Source organism: Dipodomys merriami, unplaced genomic scaffold (assembly GCF_024711535.1).
Source record: "Dipodomys merriami isolate MVZ:Mamm:240054 unplaced genomic scaffold, mDipMer1.0.p SCAF_14, whole genome shotgun sequence".
In the NCBI taxonomy this organism is placed as follows: Eukaryota; Metazoa; Chordata; class Mammalia; order Rodentia; family Heteromyidae; genus Dipodomys; species Dipodomys merriami.
The window spans coordinates 4,273,366-4,293,893 of NW_027202715.1; the positions used below are offsets into that span (position 1 = coordinate 4,273,366).

General features: G+C 47.2%; 2 protein-coding genes across 3 annotated transcripts in view; one reads left to right on the forward strand and one right to left on the reverse strand.

Annotated features, from left to right (window-relative positions):
• Positions 1-3,639: 3,639 nt before the first annotated feature.
• Dusp13b (dual specificity phosphatase 13B) lies at positions 3,640-17,850 on the reverse strand. 2 transcript variants are annotated; one of them, XM_070020654.1, is made up of 8 exons: positions 17,702-17,850; positions 16,723-16,940; positions 14,783-14,990; positions 13,726-13,926; positions 11,947-12,026; positions 7,479-7,637; positions 5,037-5,257; positions 3,640-4,113 (listed from the first exon to the last, which is right to left on the reverse strand). In XM_070020654.1, exons 3-8 carry the CDS (start codon positions 14,867-14,869, stop codon positions 3,911-3,913), a joined length of 951 nt encoding a protein of 316 aa, XP_069876755.1. In that variant the 5' UTR covers positions 14,870-14,990; positions 16,723-16,940; positions 17,702-17,850; the 3' UTR covers positions 3,640-3,910. The 2 variants fall into 2 exon arrangements, with proteins under 2 accessions (XP_069876755.1, XP_069876756.1); XM_070020655.1 differs by lacking the exons at positions 11,947-12,026; positions 13,726-13,926; positions 14,783-14,990; positions 16,723-16,940; positions 17,702-17,850 and adding an exon at positions 8,465-8,948.
• Positions 10,353-20,528, forward strand: part of Samd8 (sterile alpha motif domain containing 8) — a 62,893-nt gene continuing 52,717 nt past the window's right edge. The window contains exon 1 of the mRNA XM_070020653.1: positions 10,353-10,370. The gene's annotated coding sequence lies outside the window, so the exon portion shown is untranslated. The remainder of the gene's footprint in view (positions 10,371-20,528) is intronic.

The window sequence follows — 20,528 nt, forward strand, 5'->3', positions numbered from 1 at the left end:
CACTACAATTACCTTTTTTGTTGTTGTTGTTTTTGTCAGTGTTCTGGTCCAGGGGCTTGAACTCTGGGTCTGGGTGCTATTCCTGAGCTTCTTTTGCTCAAGGCAAGTGCTGTACCACTTGAGCCACAGTGCCACTCTGTCTTTTTTGAGTAGTTTTATTGGAGCTAAGTCAGAGTTTCCTGTTCAGGCTGGCTTCAAACCACAACCCTCAGATCTCAGCCTCCTGAATAACTAGGATTACAGCATGAGCCACATGCACCCAGTTTACAGTTGTCAATTTTGAAAATACTGTGTAAAACACTTTCTATGCCCCCAGCTCAATAGTTTTCCATGGTGTTATTATCCTATGTTATAGACTGGGAAACTGAAGTATAGGTAGATTAACTCAGGTCTCATGTCTGGTAAGGGTCATAGGTAAAATTTGAACCAAGGAGTTTGGCTCCATTGCCTTGAATAAAGCACTGTTTTCCTTTACAAGGTTGTCCCAGAGAAGAGTGAGTCATTGACCCAGACTTTCCCATTAGTGTGGCAAGAAGGAAAGCATTCTTGGGAGGTGCTGGCTTGGAGCTCACCTCTTATTTCCTCAGGACCTTGGGGGCAAGGACTTGACTTTCTCGCTGTGTGCCACTTAAGGCTTCCCTCTTTCTTCCCCCTGAAGATCATGACTCTGAGCCTAAGCCACACAGCCAAAAGAGGTGCTGAAATCCAAGCCCCAGGCACAGACTGGGAATCTATCCCAGCCTCTAGAACATCCTGCTCCAGCTGTCAGGGGCAGGCTGCCACATGAGAGACCAGGGTGATAATTTAGAGACTGGCCTATGAAGTCACTATTTTGGATCCTGCTGATGGTGCAGGTGCAAGAAATAGCAACAAAGACTGAACTATCATGCTAGGGGTAAGAATCCTGAAGAACTGGTGAGCAGGTTGGGCTGCTGAGCTAGGCCAGGCTTTGTCTGCTCTGGAGATTGTAGATCCCACCAACCCAAGGATGAATTGAGACCAGCTTTCTATCCCAAGAAGAGCAGAGGCCCTATGTGGTTGGGCCTGGGACTTTAATAAAGCTGGGCACAGAAGCACCAGCCTCTGTCACTTTCAGCTAGGACATATGCACACCCTCTATAGAAGAACATATAGAACATCCAAAGCAGCCAACAGCCAGTCTCAGCTGGTTGAGATTGGGACTTGGTGTCCCAGACAGGTAAGCAGAAGAGCTGGCTGAGCAGTAGAGCCAGAACCCAGAGATGCTGGATGAGGGGGATGAGGGAAAGTTCACATCATAACCCTTTCTCATGTCCTCTGAGCCTCAGTTTGAAAAATGGGGACATTAACCTGTCCCCAGATGTAGATGATAAATTGCAAAAGGGGTGAAAGGAAGCTAAAATCCTGCCTGTCACCAACTTGTCCCACCTAGGTACTCTGATCTGGGGTTATGTCTACTTGGAAAGAAAGGACATATTTTTCTTTACTAAGCTACTAGTTGACCAGGGGTGCTTATGCCTGAAAATTTGGTTTGTTCACAGGAGACACCTATTCCAAATATACACAGAGGGAGGGTACTTGTTTTTCAGGAACAGAAGAGATGTGGCGAAACTCCTTATGCACCTTGGGGAGGAGGACAGAGGTGCCACCAGCACAGTTCCACAGGCAAGGTAAGACAGTGAAGTGCGTTCTGGGAACTGCACTATTTCTTTTTTCTTCTTTTCTTTCTTCCTCTCTCTTCTTTCTTCCTCTCTTTGTGCTGGTATCGGATTTGAACTCAGGGTCTTGTGTTCTTCCTCTGATCACTTGCTTATCTGGTGCTCTACCACATGAGCCACATTGCCAGCTGGCTTTTTGCTGGTTAATTGGAAATGGAAGTCTTACAGACTTTTCTGTCCCTGAGGAATTTAAATTGATATCCCCCCCAGATCTCAACCTTCCGAGTAGGTAGTATTACAAGCCTGAGCTACTAGCCTCCAGCTCACCATTTCTTAATTGCACAATATGTAGGATTACAATATGCCTGGAGATATGAGATCATCTTGGGTAAAGAAGCACCTTTATCTTTATCAAAGTGTTTGTACTTCGGTAAAGTACAGAAATGGAATGATGATGTGATGGGATTTTCAGTTTAGTAGTAGATCTCTGCCTTGCTGGGGCAAGCTGGAGCCAGAGAGACTGTTAGTGGGGGTGTCATGAGAACCCAGGTAAGAGGTAAGGGGACTTGAACTTGGGTAGTCATGAGGAAAATGAAGCTAAGTGAGAAAATTGAAGTAGAAAGTTAGGGGTAGTACTGTGGAGTCCAAGGTGGCTCTGTCCCTGGCTTGGGAGCAATGGCTAGGGGAATTTTTATTGAACAAGGAAATTCGGAATGAGTCTGGATAGCAGGATGACGAGGTCTGCTGATTTTGAAGTTCAAGGGCAATATTCAAGTAGCAGTTGCCAGTGAGATACTGAGGTTTGGGGCTTTGCAAAGAGAATTGGACTCTATCTGGGACCATCAGCTTAGAAATTCTCACCAAGGCTGTGGGAGCAGAGGGTCCCCCAGAAAAGAAGGAACATTGACAGAGACAAGAGACAAAGTATGGAGCAGCAACCTTGATGTTCTCAGGTCAGCCAGTGGAGACAAAGGCTAAGCAGGAGCAGCTGGAGAGGAAGGAGGAAAGCTTGCACACTCACAACCTCTGAGTGTGAGGAACTTGGAGAGTGGCTTTCTGGTCTGATTTTATGAGAGAAGAAACTAAAACTTGAGTTCAATGTTTAGCCTATCACAGAACAGTCCTTGGCCTAAGATTTCTAGCATGTCTACTTCTCCCCACCCCACACACCCCCATTTTCCTCTTGATCAATGTCTCTGCTTCTGAGGTTTGTATAACATGAAGCACAGTCCTTTTAGAAGTGCAGTGTAAATGAAAACATTGACTGGCTCCAAAAGATTTGAACACAGCAAATACTTTGTTGTTGGTTTTTGCAGTCATGCTGCTGGACCCAGGGCTTTGTGCATGCTAGCAAGTACTCAAGCACATAGCTACATCTTCTGGCTGCAACCACAAGTTGTTTCCTTTTTCTTTTTTTTTTTTCTTTTTCTTTTTGGTGCTAGTCCTGAGGCTTGACCTCAGGGCTTGAGCACTGTAGCTGAGGGGTTTTTTTTGTTTTGTTTTTGTTGTTGTTTTTGTTGTTGTTTGCTCAAGGCTAGTGCTCTACCACTTAAGCCACAACTCCACTTCCAACTTTTTGGTAGTGGCTTTGAACTGTGAACCTCAGATCTCAGCCTCCTGATTAGGGAGGACTACAGGTGTGAGCCAATGGCTGCCTCCACGTACAAGTTTTGGTTGTTGAAGTTGGATTTAGGCAGGACTGGCATGGAGAAGATGTGACACGTGGAACTTTGGTCTTTCTCAGACAAAGCTGCCTTTTGGAGAGGGTCAGAGGACAAGGTGAAGAAGAAATCATTTAATCCTCAGTACCTGAACCCCAGATCCTCTCTCTTGCACCCAGAACCAATATCACTGATATGCCCTGACCTCCTTCCCCCATTAGGGCTTAGCATGGACTTAGACATCTTCCTTAGGTAGGCTGCCAAAGCAACCTGGATTGTTGCAGCCCTTGGGAATATTAAGCCTTGTCTTACAAACCACCAGACAATCTCCTGTGTTTATTATGATGAACCTTTTTTTATTATAGAGACAGACTGAATTCTCTTTTGCATAAAGAATCTCTGGATTGGGTCGGGGGATTCACCGTCTAAAGATTACCAGGCTGGCTCTCCCTGCCCCTGCCTCAGCTAAGTCCCTCCACCCCACCCTTCCCCTTAGCCTGCTTGTTGACATCTCAGGGCCTCTGGAAACAGCAGAGGCAACCATTCCCAGGACCAGACTGACTGGGTCACACTGTGTTGATGGAGGGTCAGGGCTCCTGGCTGCTCATTGAGTCACAGCCGCCCTGTCCCCCGCCCTAGCCGGTTGTCCAGAACCTGAAGCTGACGAAGGAAGCCTGAGTTAGGGCAGATATCTCGGTGGGCCTGCACCGTCTGGATGGCCTCTACGAGCGTCATGTTCTCGCAGATCATGAGGAAGGCCAGGACAATTGTGGCAGATCGGCTCACTCCCATGGCACAGTGGACCAGCACACGACCTGTGGGGAGACCCAACCCAGCATTAGCCCCCAGCCTCACCTACCTCTTTTGGCCTTGGGGAAAGAGACATGTAGCCATCTCTGTCTGTGTATGTGTGTGTGTTTGTGTGCACGCGTGTGCACGTGCACACACATGCATAGATTCTTCAACTTAGAGCCTGGGCACTGCCCTTGAGCATTTGTTTTGTTTTTGCTCAAGGCTAGAGCATTACCACTTGAGCCAGCAACTCCACTTACAGCTTTTTTCTTTTCTTTTCTTTCTTTCTTTTTTTTTTTTTTTTTTTGCAGTTAATTGAGGATAAGAGTCTCACAGAATTTCCTTTGAACTGTGACACTCAGATTTCAGCCTCCTGAGTGAGCTAGCAATGATCCAACCAACCCATGGCTTATAGCCATCTTTTTTAGCCAGCATCTTGGGAAACCTACACTGTCCTCAGGTAGGCAAATGAGATGGACAGAGAGGAGACTGACTTAAAGACAGTAAGAAGCAGCAGGATTGAGGTGAGAAACAGAATTCCCTTCTCTTGGTCTAGGCTGCTTCAGCTGATATCCTTTGGGATTGGGGACCAGATGGAAGGGGAGATTCCTGAACTCCTGGGGCCTCCTAGATTTGCATCAGATTACATGTCTACTTCCCTCCCTTCTTCACCTTCCCCTAGTACTGCTCCCCTTCTTCCCTCCTCCTGCATCCTGGGCCAGCCAGCTAGGGGTCTTTGCTAGGTTTTGTGCCTTCTGCCCACTGCCCTCTTCCTGATGACCATCTGACATTGTTAGTTTCCAGGGTGTCCCAGAAGAGACACTAAATGGCAGAAGCTATTTGCCCCGTAGGGTTGCTGACAGGGTTGGTGTTCTATACAACCCACCCATCCTAGCCCATTAGCATTCCCTGGCCCCACCCACCCACTGCCTTCCCAGCAGCTCACCTCGGGGAGAGCTGAGGGCAGCTCGGATGTGTTGAGCAGCAGGCAGAAAATAGACACTGAGGTCGAAGAAGGGGTTATCATCAGCTTCAATGCCATAATACTCCAAGGGCAACCCACGGTAGAACTTGGCACCTGTGTCCACTTGAAACTTGCCTGCAGCGACATTCACAACATGGGTGATGCCCAGCTGGACCAGCCGGTTCTTGTCCCGGGCAGCATACCTGAAGGAGGAGCATGAGAGGAATTATCAGGATCTCAGTGGTCAGCTCTGACTGGCTTGGACCTTGCCTGTCACCCCACTGTTCCTCTTGAAGGGTGGAGATTGGAACCAGTCAACTCTCCTGATAAAGGGGCTCCTCTAGAGCATTTGTTTTCAAGGGCAGTTTGCCTGTATTTACCAAAAGCTATAGAACACTACATGTACTGTGTGCCCCAACTATTCCTCAAGGAATAGAATCAAAGCATGACATCTACTCATGAGGCTGAGATCAGTGGCTCATACCTGTAATCCTAACTCCTGAGGAGGTGAACATTAGGACTGTGGCTTGAGATCAGTGGGGGTAAAATGTCCATCTCAACCAATAAAAAGCTGGATGTAATTATTGAGAAAACTAAGCAATAAGGGCTGGGGGTATGGCTCAAGTGGTAGAGCACTTGCCTAGCCAAATGCAAGGCCCTGAGTTCAGACCCCAAACTTGCCTAAAAAATGATAATAAGTATGCCCACAGACATGCATAGAATGAATCAAGTGATATTTAAGACAGCTAAAAATCATAAATATGAACCTGTTAGTATCCTATGATAAAATATTAACCTTTCTCCAAGGTTTTGTTTTTCACAGTTTCATTTACTCAAGCAATCATAGTCCAAAAATATTAAATGGAAAATTCTAGGAATAAACAAGTCATAAATTAAAATTGTTGACTATTGTGAGTGATGTGTTAGATTTTGCACTCTCCTGCTAAGCCATGCCCCGGATATGAATCTTCCTGTTGTATATAGTGTTCACTATGTATATTCTACTCCATTTTTTAGTCACTTAGAAGCCATTAGCTATCCGTTTAACTGCCATGGTAATGCAGTGTTCAAGTGATCCTTACTGAACGGAATAATCATTCTATTTTGTTACTCCCTTACCCTGTCTAATTTAGTTCATTATATTCTTTTTTTCTTTCGATGATGGTCCTTAGGCTTGAACTAAGGGCCTGGGCACTGTTCCTGAGCTTTTGTGCTCAAGTTTAGTGCTCTACCACTTGAGCCCACAGCTCCACTTGCAGCTTTTTCAGTGGTTAATTGGAGATAAAAGTCTCACAAGCCAGGTGCTGGTAGCTCACTTCTATAATCCTAGCTATTCAGGTGGCTGAAATCTGAGGATCACACTTCAAGCACAGCACAGTCAGGAAAGTCTGTGAAACTCTTATCTCCAATTAATCACCAAAAAAAATCTGGAAGTAGAGCTATGTCTCAAGTGGTAGAGCTCTACCCTAAAGCAAAAAGAATTCAGAGACAACACCCAAGCCCTGATTTTAAGCCCAGGATAGACATACACACACTCACAAAAGTCTCATGGACTTTCCTGCCTGGACTGGCTTTGAACTGTGATCCTCAGATCTCAGCCTCCTGAGTAGTGAGGATTACAGGCATGAGCCACCAGTGCCTGGCTAATTAAATTTTTAATAAGTATGTATGAATAGGTAGAACTTGGTACTCTCATTTCAGGTATCCAATGAAGATCTTGTGACATACTTCCCACAGGTAAAAGGGAACACTGTATAGTTACATTTAGAAATACTCTGCAACCAATAAGATGTGGTTGGTAGATGGAGATAAACAAAGAAAGACCATTATGCTTATCAAGTACCTGTGAAACCACAAGCTACAGAACGTGTTGCTACAAACTTTTTAAAATAAGGACATATAAGTCACTGGGATTACAGAAGGACCACCACGTCAGATCTGTGATTCTTCCAATCTTGGCTTAAGCAGCAAAGATTACAGTCCTAAGTCACCATGCCCACCCTCATCTGCGTTCTATTTCCACCATTAAAAGTGTTAATAATAGCCAGGCGCTGGTGACTCACGCTTGTGATCCTAGCTACTCAGGAGGCTGAGATCTGAGGATTATGGTTCAAAGCCAGCTTGGGCAGGAAGAAAGTCTGTGAGACTCTTATCTCCAATAAAACACCAGAAAACCAGAAGTGGCTCAAGCATAGAGTGCTTGCCTTGAGCTGAAGAGCTGAGGGACAGCGCCCCAGGCCCAGAGTTCAAGCCCCACGACCGACAAAAAAAAAAAAAAAAAAAAAAAAAAAGTGCCAATAATAGAAGAGGAAAGGAAAATGTGGAAAGAGATGGTGGGATGCAGAAGGTGTCATTTCTGTCTTTCAAGGTAGAGGCTGATGCTGCCATTCGCATGGAGACGCCATGCCCCAAGATACTACTCACGCATCTCCCAAGAAGAGGTTAGGCCAGACCTCATTGATGTGATTGAGTGTGGAGGGTCGGCGGACCCACAGCAAGCGTTGCAGGGAGGCCAGTGTGGGCGGCTGGTAGAGGGTCCCCCGGCTCACCCCCTGGATCTTCGACTTCTGCAGTGACTCCATCCTGGAACAGAGGGGACACTGCAGTGGCTTGGAGACAGGTACTCCAGGGCTGGTCCTGCTGACAGGGAGGCCCAGGATACTATTCCCAGGGGCCCCTGGGAAGGTGTGGGAAGGATTTCAGATGAGGTTATTCACCAGCTGAGCTGGGCTAAGACCTAGAACCTTCTCCTCAGCAACAAGGGAAACAGAACTCCCTGTTACTGCCATGACATTGGACAGATACCTCTCCAGCCCTTACCCAGGACCACAGATGTTGAAAACTTTGGCTTTGGGACTTTATGGTTCTCTGGTGGTAGTACTAGTCTAGATCTTAACCCTTAAGTGGCTGGTCAGTTGGGACTTTGTAGACATGGAAGCCCCAAATGACTAAGGCTATCAAAGTCCCCCTACCCCAATCTGGGCAACTTATCTCAAGCCTTTTCCCCCCACGACTGTTTCCAGGACTAGTACCCAAGCCCCCAGCACTTCCCTTTTTCAGGTGCATGAGATCAGAGCCCCTCTCCAGGATACAGGCCAGTGGATATGAGCTTTGTTAACTTTTCTATACTGAAGGAGCTGGTCTCCCTTCTCTAAGGCCTCCCTGTGGTATCCTTGTTTTATAGCTGGACACCGAAGTTCCAGGTTTCTTAAGTGACAACACAAGATCATGTAACTGAGTAGGGCTGGGGTTTCAAACCAGTCCCCTAAGTGCTAGTTTCCTGCCCCAACATTTCACTTGCCATGTTTGGGGATTCCATAAAGCAGTCGCTAACCAGTGTGTCTTCTCAGGGGGCCCCGGCTTAGCTGAGCTACACATCTTCCTCCAGACCCTGGGCTTGTCCTTCTTACCCCCACGACTCAGGCCCATGTGGCTCCGTAGGCCTCACCCGGGTGGGGTGGGATATGTCTGGAGTCAGGTGACTCAGGGTATCCGAGACCTTGCAAGGCTGGGCTGGCAGTGGCACCAAAACCTGAGTCTGGTGCCGAGACTGGAAGGAAGGCTTGTCTTGGCCAACTGTCCCTGGTTCCCTCAACCAGTAACTAGGGAAACTACAAACTGGAAAGAACATCTTTTCCCTCTGGTAGGCAGTGCCAGGACCAGAAAGAGAAATGGGTACCCAGGAAGCCACCGGCTTGGCCAGGCTCACCCAGCATCTGGGGGCCGGTGAGCAGGGTGGAAGTGAAGATCCAGATTTTCCCTTCATCCCCCACTGTGACCTCTCAGGGCAGGCTAAATGGCCTGCCACCTAATTAGGGCATGGTCTAGGGGCTGGGAATGGGGGACTAGGTATAGGGACAGGACTAGCAGGTGAGCGGAACAGGGTTAGTCAGATTCTACCTAGAACACAGATGCTGTGAAGCGCTTAGAATTCCAGGTGATGACTATGGAGCCCTGTGGGGGTGGGGAACATACAGGGGTGGGAAGCCTGTAGAGATGGGGAGACCATAGAGGTAGGGGACTTCATAGTGTTTGAGGTGCCCATGGAGGTGATGTTAAGAGCAGATCTATGCTACTGTGGACTGAAGCAATGGGTCTTTCAAACCCTAGGCCCTCTCTCGCCTTGTCGTCTCTGTGGTAGAAGGCTTTTGACCAATAACTCCCTGAAGATGGAGGAACTTTGAAGGGAGGGTGGAGACACTGGTTGTGTCCCTTGAGATTTCAGCCATAACTGATTCTGTGGCCAGGAGCAGGTCTTGGTCCCTGGCTAAGCCAGTTTCCCTTTCTTGATTAGCTAAATAAAGATCATGGCTTTGCCTGATCTTCCATTCTCTTGGCTTCAGTCCCCAGCAAGAGAGAGAAGTATCTGTTTGAAGTAAGGACAGGCAGAGGGCAATGGAGTTACATTGTGAGAGAGGGGAGCTGTGGGAACCAGGGAAAGACAGAATCCAGGGAAGTCCTGCAGTCTCATCTGGAACCAATAGATGGGGCTGCTTTAGCTTCAGCCAGGGCCACACAAGCTTTCAGCTCAGGCTTGTTGAGCCTGTCATGGGGTAAGGCCGCCCCCTGGTGGCCAAGTAGATGCCATACACCCCAGTTATTCCTGAGAGCAGGCAGCCTGGCTCTGGCTGAGTACCCAATCCTGCTCTTTCCAGCCTCAGCTTCTTAGAAGACCTAGCACTGGTCTAGATAATGGAGCTTTTATTTGGACCTAGGAATACTCCTGGTCATGTCCCCCTCAAATCTCACTCCAGATGCTCACCCCAACCAACTGCTCTGGCCCATTGGGGTCACAGTCCACCTTGTCAATCAGAACCACCTACCCTGCAGCACTCAGGGAATGGGATTCTCAACTATAGCTCCTCTAGTTTCTACCACCCCTGGCCCTGACCTGCAGAGGGCCCTGTCTAAACTTTTGTATGTCCTCAGCCTCAGCAGGGTGAAGCTGGACCTTGATGTCCAGCGGGGCTAGGGCCCTGAGTGCTATACTCCCACTCATTCTGGTGCTGATCTGCTCCCTGTTCTACCTTTCATTGACCCTGACCCTGCACTGCTGTTGCTTATAAGGACATACCCTTGCCTTCTGTCTCCATATGAGTTTCCTCTCTAGCTTGCTCTCCCTTTGCCTGTCTTCCCCATCCCCGACCCTCCACCCCCAAACATGACCTCCTGCCTGCCATTTTATCCTCAGGCCAACCCCAAGCCTCCAGGGTAGCTGTTAGCCTTCCACCTCAGCTGCAACTCCCAGAGACATTTTCCCAGCTGCCAGCCCTCTTTGTAGAGAGACACAGAACAGGCCAGGGTAGAGACCTCAGGGTAAGTAGTGAAGACACTGGGGAAATCTCCATAACAGTGACAGACAGGCAGCTGTCAGGTGGGTACTATGGTACAGCCTTGGAGGGGAAATGGTATGAGTAAAATTCTCAGGTCTTCTGCTTGTGTCTATGTGGCCTTCTCTGACCTACTACCTTCCAAAATTCAAAATTTAAAGTGCTACCTACATGATCTCCCTCATGCTAGATGCCTGATAAATAGTGCACTTTATTATTATCAACACCAGAATTGCTTTTACCCTTTCAAGCCTTGGCTATATTCCAGGTAAAGGGACACTTGCCTATGGGGTGAGGAGGTTTGGTCTGTATCTCCCAATGTTACATTGAGGTTTATTTAATTACAACATGCACCAACCTGAGTGCTCATGGCTCATATTTGTAACCCTTGCTACTTAGAAGGCTGAGATATGGAGACTCATGATTCAAGGCCAGCCCAGGAAAAAAAGTTTGTCGGATCATATCCTAAGTAACAAAAAGCAGGATTGGAGGCATGGTTCAAGTGGTAGAGTGTCAGGCTAGTAAGGGCGAGGCTCTGAGTTCAAACCGAAATATCATGTTTAAAAATTCAATTCTAAAAAATAAAAATAAATCAATTCTAGCTGGGTGCCCTGAAATCCTAGCTACTCAAGAGGCAGAGATCTGAGGATCACAGTTCAAAGCCAGCCTGGGCAGGAAAGTCCATGAGACTCTTTTTGAGCTCTCTACCACTTGAGTCACAGTGCCACTTCTGGTTTTCTAGTGTTTTATTGGAGATAAGAGTCTCACAGATTTTCATGCCTGAGCTGGCTTTGAACCATGATCTTCAGATCTCGGCCTCCTGAGTAGCTAGGATTACAGGTGTGAGCCACCAGTGCTGGTCCATGAGACTCTTATCTCCAATTAACCACCAGAAAACCAGAAGCGGTTCTGTGGCTCAAGTGGTAGAGCACTCGCCTTGAGCTGAATGGCTCAGGGACAGCACCCAGGCCCAGAGTTAAAGCCCCATGATCAACCAAAAAAAAAAAATCAATTATATTTGTTACCTATTGAGAAAATATATACTACATGTCAGACAAAGCTCAATGCTTATGTTTTCTCTTGGAATTTTCTCCCCCCCCTTTTTTTTGCCAGTCCTGGGGCTTGAATTCAGGGTCTGTTCTCAAGGCTACTACTCTACCACTTGAGCCACAGCACCATTTCTAGCTTTTTCTATTTATGTGGTACTGAGGAACTGAACCCAGGGCTTCATGCATGCTGGGCAAGCATTCTACCACTAAACCACATTTCCAGCCCTCTCTCTTAATTTTCACAGTGCTCTTATGAGGCATGTAATATCATCCCCATTTTATAGATGAGGAAATTGAAGCTCAGAGAGATTAAGCAATATGCTCAAGTTCACATGGCCAATCAGTATCAGAGCTAAGTCTTACAGCAAGGTCTTTCTGACTCTCGTGCTTCATCTGTCCCTCTGCCTCTGAGTTATTTGTCCCCAATGCATTCTTCTCACTTGCCCATCACTTAAAGGCACACCCCATTACCCAACATGCTCAGGGACCCCTGAATTAGGAGCAATCACTCACCTGTGATGGTATCTGGCCCAGGCTGTGGTCTTTTCTGATGAGCAGTCCAGCCGCCTGTGTCTGCACTCTTGATGCTGTTTCTATTTTTTGATTTGAGTTCAATTATAAAGCATGCTGTTTGCTCCCTCTCCCTTTTCATCCTCCCCCTGCCACTCCCAACTTGTCCACTGGTCCCGTATCATGGTCAGAGCCATGCCCAGCCAGGCACCTTCCCCAGGTCCAGGCTTCAGTCCTAGTCTTTCTGGGCATCAGCTCAGAGAGGTCTGCCAGGGGTATGTGTATCTTTAGATGTGGGCAGCTGGGCAGGAAGAAGAAAGATGAAGCCATCTTAAGATCCCTTTTGGTAGGCTGGGGTTTTAGCTCAGTGGTAGAGCACCTACTTGGCACCCATAAGGGCTTGGGTTTGATCTCAGCATTGAAAAATACATAAACCAGACAAACAGAAAATCTCTCGTGCCGGGCCCCCGTGGCTCAAGCCTGTAATCCTAGCTACTCAGGAGACTGAGATCTGAGGATTGTGGTTCAAAGCCAGCCCAGACAGGAAAGACCATGAGACTCCTATCTCCAATAAACCACTAGAAAACCGACGTGGCACTGTAGCTCAAGTGGTAGAGTGCTCACCTTGAGCTGAAGAGCTGAGGGACAGCGCCCAGGCCCAGAATTCAAGCCCCATGTCCGACAAAAGAAAGAAAGAAAGAAAGAAAGAAAGAAAGAAAGAAAGAAAGAAAGAAAGAAAGAAAGAAAGAAAGAAAGAAAGAAAGAAAGAAAGAAAAAAAGAAAGAAGAAAGAAAGAAAGAAAGGAAAAGAAAATCTCCCTTGGTCTAGGCAACAGTGGCTCACACCTATTATAATCCTAGCTGCTCAGGAGGGTGAGATCTGAAGGTTCAAAGCCAGCCTGGGCAGGAAAGTTCATGAGATGCTTATCTCCAATTAACCACCAAAGATTAAGACATAGAGCTATGGATCAAGTTGGTAGAGTGCTAGTCTTAAGTGAAAAAAACTACAGGACTGCATCTAGGCCTTGAATTCAAGCCCTAGTAATGGCACAAGAAAGGGATGGAAATGGAAATGGGAAAAGGGAGGAAGGGGAAAGGAGGAAAGGGAGAGGAAAAAGAAAGAGAGAAGGAGGGAAGGAGGGAGAAAAGGAAAGAAAGAGAGAGAGAAAAAAAGGAAAGAAAGGAAAAGAAAAGAAACTCTCCCTTGGCTTTTGAGGGTTGTGCAGAGCCAGGGTTGAAAGTGAGAGTTGGATAGATCTATGGAGGGGGACTGAGAAACACCGAGTCCAGAGCATGCACAAACTGATGGCATGGGTAACACTGGTGCTGCACCAGTCTCAGGGGCCCTTAGTTGGGGAATGAAGAAGACAGGATTGGCCAGAAATCAATATCAGTCAGACTTAGGTGGAAGGCAATGCAGCCAGGCACAAGTGGGTACAGAGCCAGACTTTAGGCCAATGCCATTCTGCAGTCAGAAGATTGGTCCAAGAACCAGTCTTATTTTGTGTCATGCTTTCTCCACTCAAGGATGCCAAGCCCCAGAATGATCCCTGACATCCCTGGCCAAGGCCCTACTCTCTCATGGGGCCAGGAAGCTGTTCTTTAAGGGCTCCCCAAGGCTGATTAGGATGGCTTAAAGATCTTGGATTCGGGCTTAGGAGAGTGGGGGAGGTGGTTGTGGTCAATGGCTGTCAGAAGCACTTAGAATGCTCCTTCTAGGGAACAAGGGGATTCCCTAGCCAAGGGTTCTCAGGGCTTGGCTGAGAGGTCAGCTGACTCTCACCTGTGCAGACTGCAGACAGTGGCTGGGAGGAGTGGAAGGACACAGGAAGCGGATGGAGTAGTGGGCTCCAGAATGGGCCCCATGCCAGGCTCTCACTGTCTTCTGGGCATCCACTGGGGCCAGAGCCTCCAGCAGCATCAGCAGGGCCAGTCCCAGGGCGGCAAAGTGGCAGAGCCCTATGGCCAGGAGTAAGGGCTGTCTCTGGAAGAGCGATAGAGTTTTTGTTATAAGCTCGTAAACAAAGGCCTAGGCTGGCTGTCACCTAAATTAGCTTCTGCCTTGAATCCTGTTTGTAAAGTCAAGCAAGGGCATGTAAGTACAAGGAGAGATGAGGTAAGTTTGGTGTCCATGGTTTATGGAGAGAAAGATCCTCCCTCCACAGCCCCCTCATCTTTATCCCTGCTGGGTACAGCTGCATAGGCTGTGCACTGAACCACTCTTGGGAGCTCCAATGACACAATTGGTTGGATGGCACTTCCACAGGTTGTGCAATGCTGCAACCAATGAATTACCAGTTGCCTGATGGGCAAGATGCTGAAGTCAGAGGTCAGGGTGTGTTAGGCTCCAGGCTGGGGAAATAGGGTGATTAGATATGATTAGAGATCTGCTGCTCTGCCAACTTTCTTAATCCAGTCCTGTGGAGACAGAGCAGGCTTAGGAACTTACCGTTCCCAATGGGAACAGGTTCCCTCTTGGTCATTATACCATAGAGCTTGCTCACCTATACCACAGGCCTGTCTGTGCTTTTCCCTTAGTGGGAAGTGATGGTGACCCAAAGCAGGTTGAAAGGCCCACCCCAACCCTTCTTCACTTTCCTCTTCTGTCTGGAGGGCTCAAGAGACACTAGGCAGGGGTCCTACCAGGCCCAAATGAGACCTTGGGTAGACTAAAGAAGTTCAGTAGCTTGAGGAGTGGACCAGGAAGGAACCCTTTCTACCTTCACCTCCAGCCACACTCAACCCTGCCAGCCAAACCCATCACACATCCCCTGCCCGGTTCTCAGCCAACTTCTCACTGCCAGCAGCACACAGCTTTACATCCCCTTGTCCCTCCTTACCTGGCCCCTCAGCTCCGGCCTGTGGCCCGCAGTTGCTGGTCCAACTGGCAGAGCTGTCGGAGAAAGCCACGGTTGGGGAAGATCCATCGGTGCTCCCTCACAGTGACCACTGCCTGGCGCAGGGACAGCTGCTGATACAGCATGAGGTAGGCCAGAACCAGGGTGGCAGAGCGGCTCACACCTACTACACAGTGCACCAGGACCTTGGCTGAGGAAGAAGACATCACAGTGAAAGACCCACCCAGTGGCTGGGGTGGAGACCCAAGTTCCATGGTTGACTCTGCCTTCGGTACACTCTGAGACCCTGAGCAAATCACTTAGCTTTTATGGGCCTCAGTTTCCTAGTTTCTCAAATAGGTAAACCATCACCTGTTTTGACTTATCTTGGGATGCAATCAGGACTCTGCATATGACTGAGCATCATCACCTCAGAGAACTCCCAGCCTTCGGCATGAGCAACACAGACTTGCCTTTGGTCCTTTGAAGCTATCATGGTCCTTGACCTCTAGTCCTACCACATGCTATTCCTACTATCTGGTAAATATTTCCCCTAGTCTGACTAACACTTCTACTACTAATCCATCAAATGGATTAAATCCATCAGCCTGAGACATGGCTTCCTCCCACAGGCTTTCCTCACTGCTCATGTATCACTTGAATCACAGAGCAGCTCTTCATTTTTGCATATGGCTTCAGTGGAAATTGCTAAGAGGGAAGTCCCTGTGTCCCTGTCTCTCTGATCCTCTGGGCTGTGTTCCTGTAGCACATGTGTTCACATGAGTCCTCTCATATCAGTACCACCATTTTACAATATGACTGGCAAGTTCCATGAGGGTTAAGGTTAAGTCTGGATTCCCAGAATTTAGTTTAGTGGCCTGGCACACAGAAGCTACTCAATAAGCCAGATGCTGATGGCTCACACCTGTAATCATAGCTACTTAGGAGGCTGAGAACTGAGGATTGCAATTCAAAGCCAGCCTAGACAGGAAAGTCCCCATGTGACTCTTATCCCCAATTAACCACCAGAAAATAGGAAGTGGTACTGTGGCTCAAAGTGGTAGAACTCTAGGCTTGAGCAAAAATGCTCAAGGGCCAAGGCACTGTCCCTGAATTCAAGTCCCACAACCAGCAAAAACAACAACAAAAAGAAGATCCTCAATAAATAGCTGATGGTTGAATGGATGAGAACAAAAAAGATGCCAAATTGTTTTGGATGTGAAGCAACGTGAGTTATAGTCTTATTATTGCCATCATATGGAGGAAGAAACAAGTCCAGAGAAGGATACTGGCTTATCCAAGGTCATGTACTAAGGGCACAGTTGTCGTCCAGGATGAACACAAACCAGGAGTTCCTGGCTCCTTGATAGTACCTGGGGTATTTAATTTCCTTGCTTTTTTTCATTTGGAAGTACCGTGGGGCAAACATGTGGGTATCAAATGGTGATTCTGCAAGCCTGAGTGAAGCAATGAAAGAATTGCTCTGCTCTTTGGGAGATTTAGCTTCCAGTCCCAAGGCTGTCCCAAATTTATGATGCTATTTCAGCCTGTTTCTACAACTGGAAAGCAATGGGATTAGATAAAAAGCTGGAGCATAGGTCTAAAGCTGGTGGCTCATGCCTATAATACTCAAGAGGCTGATATTCAAGTATTGTGGTTCAAAGCCATCCTGGACAGACAAATCCAAGAGACTCTTACCTCTAATTAACCAGCAATATAAACAGAAATTGGATCTGTGGCTTAAATAGTAGAGCATCAGCCTGGAGTAAAATAACCAAGTGCATGAGGTCCTGAGTTCAAGCCCCAGAATTGACACAAAGCTGGAGCACTGAGTGGAGGGCTTTAAGGACCAGGGACAGGAAAAACCGGATGACCGATTGAAAACAGAACATCTTCCCCACTAATGAGAAGGATGGGCTATGGGTTCTGGCCCCAAATCTTACCCCCAGGTGTGTTGAGGGCACGGTGGATGAAGTCAGCTGCAGAGGAGAAGTAGGTGCTGATGTCGAAGTCAGGGAGGTCGTGAGCTGGCACCCCCAGGTAACTCACACTGCTGCCATAGAAGTCGGGGCCCCCCTGACAATAGAGGCCCCCATGGGCAGCATTCAGCACATGGGTGATACCCAACTTCCACAGCTCAAAGCGGTTGTTTGCAGTGGCCCTGGGGAGGACAGGAAGGGCGCTGGATGCTGGCTGATCAGTAGGGTCTGGGAAGGAAGCTTTGCTTCCTCTCTGCTTTGGGAGTATGAAACTGGAAGGGTCCAAATGAAGCTAGAATCTGGCAATCCCCAACTGGGGTTTGTAGGCCACAGCTCCACCCCGAGAGCTTTCTGGTGGGAAGGGGTTATCTCTAGACCCTCTGCTCCCTCAGATGCTCTATCTCCAGCCCAGAGAAAAGGGATTGTTTCAGCCCTGGGACATGGCTGCTCCACCCTTTTTGCCCTATGCCCTCCCACACATATCCCACATGCAGCCTCTACTGGTCACCACCTCATACCTGACTCTAATCTGCAAATATTTAGAGGTAACACCTTCTCTGATTCACCTGCAGTCATGCTTCTCCACCCACTCTATCAGGAAGAGGAAGGCTAGGACCAGAAAGTGGAGGGATGGATCTTGGTCTATCCTCATCTCCTACCCTAAGTACTATTTCCTAACCTCTATCCCACCGATTAGCTCATTGTCCTGGATAAGCCAGAAGATTCTAGGGACTTTGGGGACCCTCTGCAAAAATCCTGTCCCCCTAGTGGCTGAACCTGGTCATTGAGTCTGGGGTGTAAGAGTCCTGGAGAAAATCTGGCCATGGGACTCTCTAAATAGAAAAATTATCCCTTCTTCTCACATACGCCTATGCCCAGAAAAGAGCTTAAGGGCCACTTCTCTTTCATCTCACCCCATACCTCAGTGCCAGCGACTACTCACGCATCTCCTATGAAAAGATTGGGCCAAACTTCATTTACTCGGCTGCAAGAGGCCTTCCCCGCTCTCAAGAGCTCCTCTAGCTGCAGGACACTGGGACAAGGAGTGGCTTCCAAGTCTTCCCTTGGCTCTGGGAGCGAGGCTTCAGCCATGGGCCAGTCTGCTCACCCCTCTACCTCTGTGGTCATTCCTCTCTGCTTCTCCAGTGTCATTCCCCTTCTCAGAGATTGGCAGGAGCAGGTGGGACAGGAGCAAGTGACTCAGCAAGTACCAGGGGCCTCTGGAGAGGACAAGACCTGTTTTTCTCAAGCCAGTTCCATCTCCAAACTCCCTGAGAACCTGTGTTATACAGAAATTTGATCAGCAAGATACATAGAAGTCATATCTTGAGAGGTCAAATCATCAGTCTTTATTAGAAAGCCAAGAACTGCAAGTGGACTCATATCCCCTAAAACTTGCAGCTTTGTATGCAGTTAATACAAAGCTTATAAAGGCAAAAATCACACGATTGGTATGAGAAACTACACCTAACAAAATTGTATTTTACAGAAGCAAAGCAAACTATCTGGAGGGAACAATTAGGGCACTCAAGGGCCAGTTATCTAAAGGAACAATCAAAGACAACCAAGGGCAAGTACACTCTGGAGCAAAACTTTCCTGGAGCTAAACAACTGACACATCTGCCATTCAACAAATGACCTATATCACCTCTATAGTTCTCAGAAAGTCACCATCATCTATGAAGATGTCAAGATGGTAGTCAGGACAAGACTATGATGAGGACAAGATGGTATTGCTTAGATCCAGTATCCATATTTCACCTGGAATCAGAACCTTGAATGTTGCTACCTTGATAAACCTCAGTTTCTTCATCTGTAGAGTAAGGGTAATCATACCATCGCCAGATGATGAGGGAGGCTGTTCCTCAGCTTCCCCATTTCCACACAAAAGCACAGGGCCTTGAGATCCACACATGAATTTCAACAAAGAATCCCACAAAAAAGGTCTCACTAGGTGCCCATGGCTGTAATCCTAGCTACTCAGGAGGCTGAGATCTGAGGATCGTGGTTTGAAGCCAGCCTAGGAAGAAAAGTTTCCATGAGACTCCTATCTCCAACTAAACACTCAAAAACTGGAAGTGGTGCTGTGGCTCAAAGTTGTAGAGCATTTACCTTGAGCAAAAAAGAGCTCAGTGCCCAGCCCCTGAGTTCAAGCCCCATGATCAACACAAAAAAGAGTGAAAAGTTTTGGCAAGGATTTATTTTAGTGTAAAAGGGTCAAGTAGGAAGAAACAGAGAGACACTTCCTGCATACACTGATCTACATACAGGAAATGGGATCTCAAAACTCTAAAATGGCAGGTTTCGTATGTTGTCTTCAAGCACTCTACCACTGAGCCATCTTCCCAGCCCCATCTTTATGTTTTTAAGGTGAATTGACCCTCACAGAAGCAGATGGGATGTAGTGACTCCTGACACTATCCCCTTGAGGATTTCAGCACCAGATATAAGGGTTGTTGAAAAGAGACTGCCACACAGTTAAGGCAGAAGTGAGTTTATTGGAAGGGTCAAACTTCTGGGCTGCCCTCTAGGGTAAGTTGTAGGGAAGGGTGAGAAGGCAGTGTAACTATAGAGGATGAAGAAGTAACCTCAAAGCCAGAGGTGGGGGGGGGGGGTAGGGGTAGGGGGTGTCCTTTTGCTGACTTACAGTCAGGTGACTGACAGGTGATTGACAATGACAGGTGATTACTGGTTTCCTACAGGTGATTTCTGGCAAGGTTACCTGCTGTCCTTCAGGAAGAGGAATGTTGGGGGTGGGGGGATGGGGGGTGACTTTTCTCCTGGGCAGGCCTAACATGTATACCATTAGCTCTTTTGCTATTATTAGAAATGCACAACTCTCCAGTTTGAGAAATGAATGGACACACGAGATATAGGAGATTTCATCAAGGCAATTTCCTTTTATGCAAAAAGGTGCAATACCATTACTCTACCCAGAGCTAGGCAAACACACCATGCAGGGCAGTTCATTAGGTTTTTTTTTTTTTTTAGTCCCAAACCAAACTGTCAAGGAGTTATGTTCACATTCTAAGTATAGTTGATTACCAAAGTTAGAAAGGGGGCCAATTCCTTAATTCCTATCAAAAGTTTGTTTTTTCTTGTAACAATTACAGTTTGTGATTTTACCTTCTTCAAGGCAAGCTTTATCTACTAACATGGGTAGCTGGTAACAAGCAACACACTTAGCAAATACCGTTTATTATTTTAACCTTTTCAACACAAAACTTCTCTTCCTAGCATGGCTAACTAGTAACAAGCAGTACAGACAATAACTACAATTGAAGTAAATAAAGCAACCAGGAAATATCAATGAACTTACACTTTAGTTTGACAGAAAAGAATACTTTTTTTCTCACAATATTTGTTAAAAATGTAATTTTCCTGCCTCATCTATCCTGACTCAACACCTGTCTGAGAATTGTTGTGAGGGTTAACAAAACAAAGGATTTTTGGTGTCTGTTAAAGGTGAGAAACTTCTGGTTCATGGGCCTAATAAGGTCCTTTGGACAGCCTAGTATCATTTTCTTTTTTGCCTTTTGGGCTGGTCAAAGCCATCTTGCTATATTGACCTCTGAGAATGATGTTACAAATATCGAAATGGCCCTTGGCAAACTAAAGGTTCCCACCCCTGGACAGTAGGTACTTTGCAACATTTGTTGAATTCTGGTTTATGAAACCAGAGTTTTCAGCCCCAGGCTTATCTCCAGAGGTACCACATGTCAGGTTCAGCCATTCACCCCAACACACTAAATAAAGAGACAAATCACGTG

What these genes read in the sequence shown, in the direction of transcription:
- Dusp13b (XM_070020654.1), bottom strand. Translation starts at nt 14,869, where the DNA reads ATGGATCTTCCCCAACCGTGGCTTTCTCCGACAGCTCTGCCAGTTGGA. An exon ending in GGCCGGAGCTGAGGGGCCAG is followed by an intron (nt 13,927 to 14,782) that starts GTAAGGAGGGAC and finishes TCGCTCTTCCAG; the next exon opens with AGACAGCCCTTACTCCTGGC. An exon ending in AACCTCTTCTTGGGAGATGC is followed by an intron (nt 5,258 to 7,478) that starts GTGAGTAGTATC and finishes CTCCTCCTTCAG; the next exon opens with GTATGCTGCCCGGGACAAGA.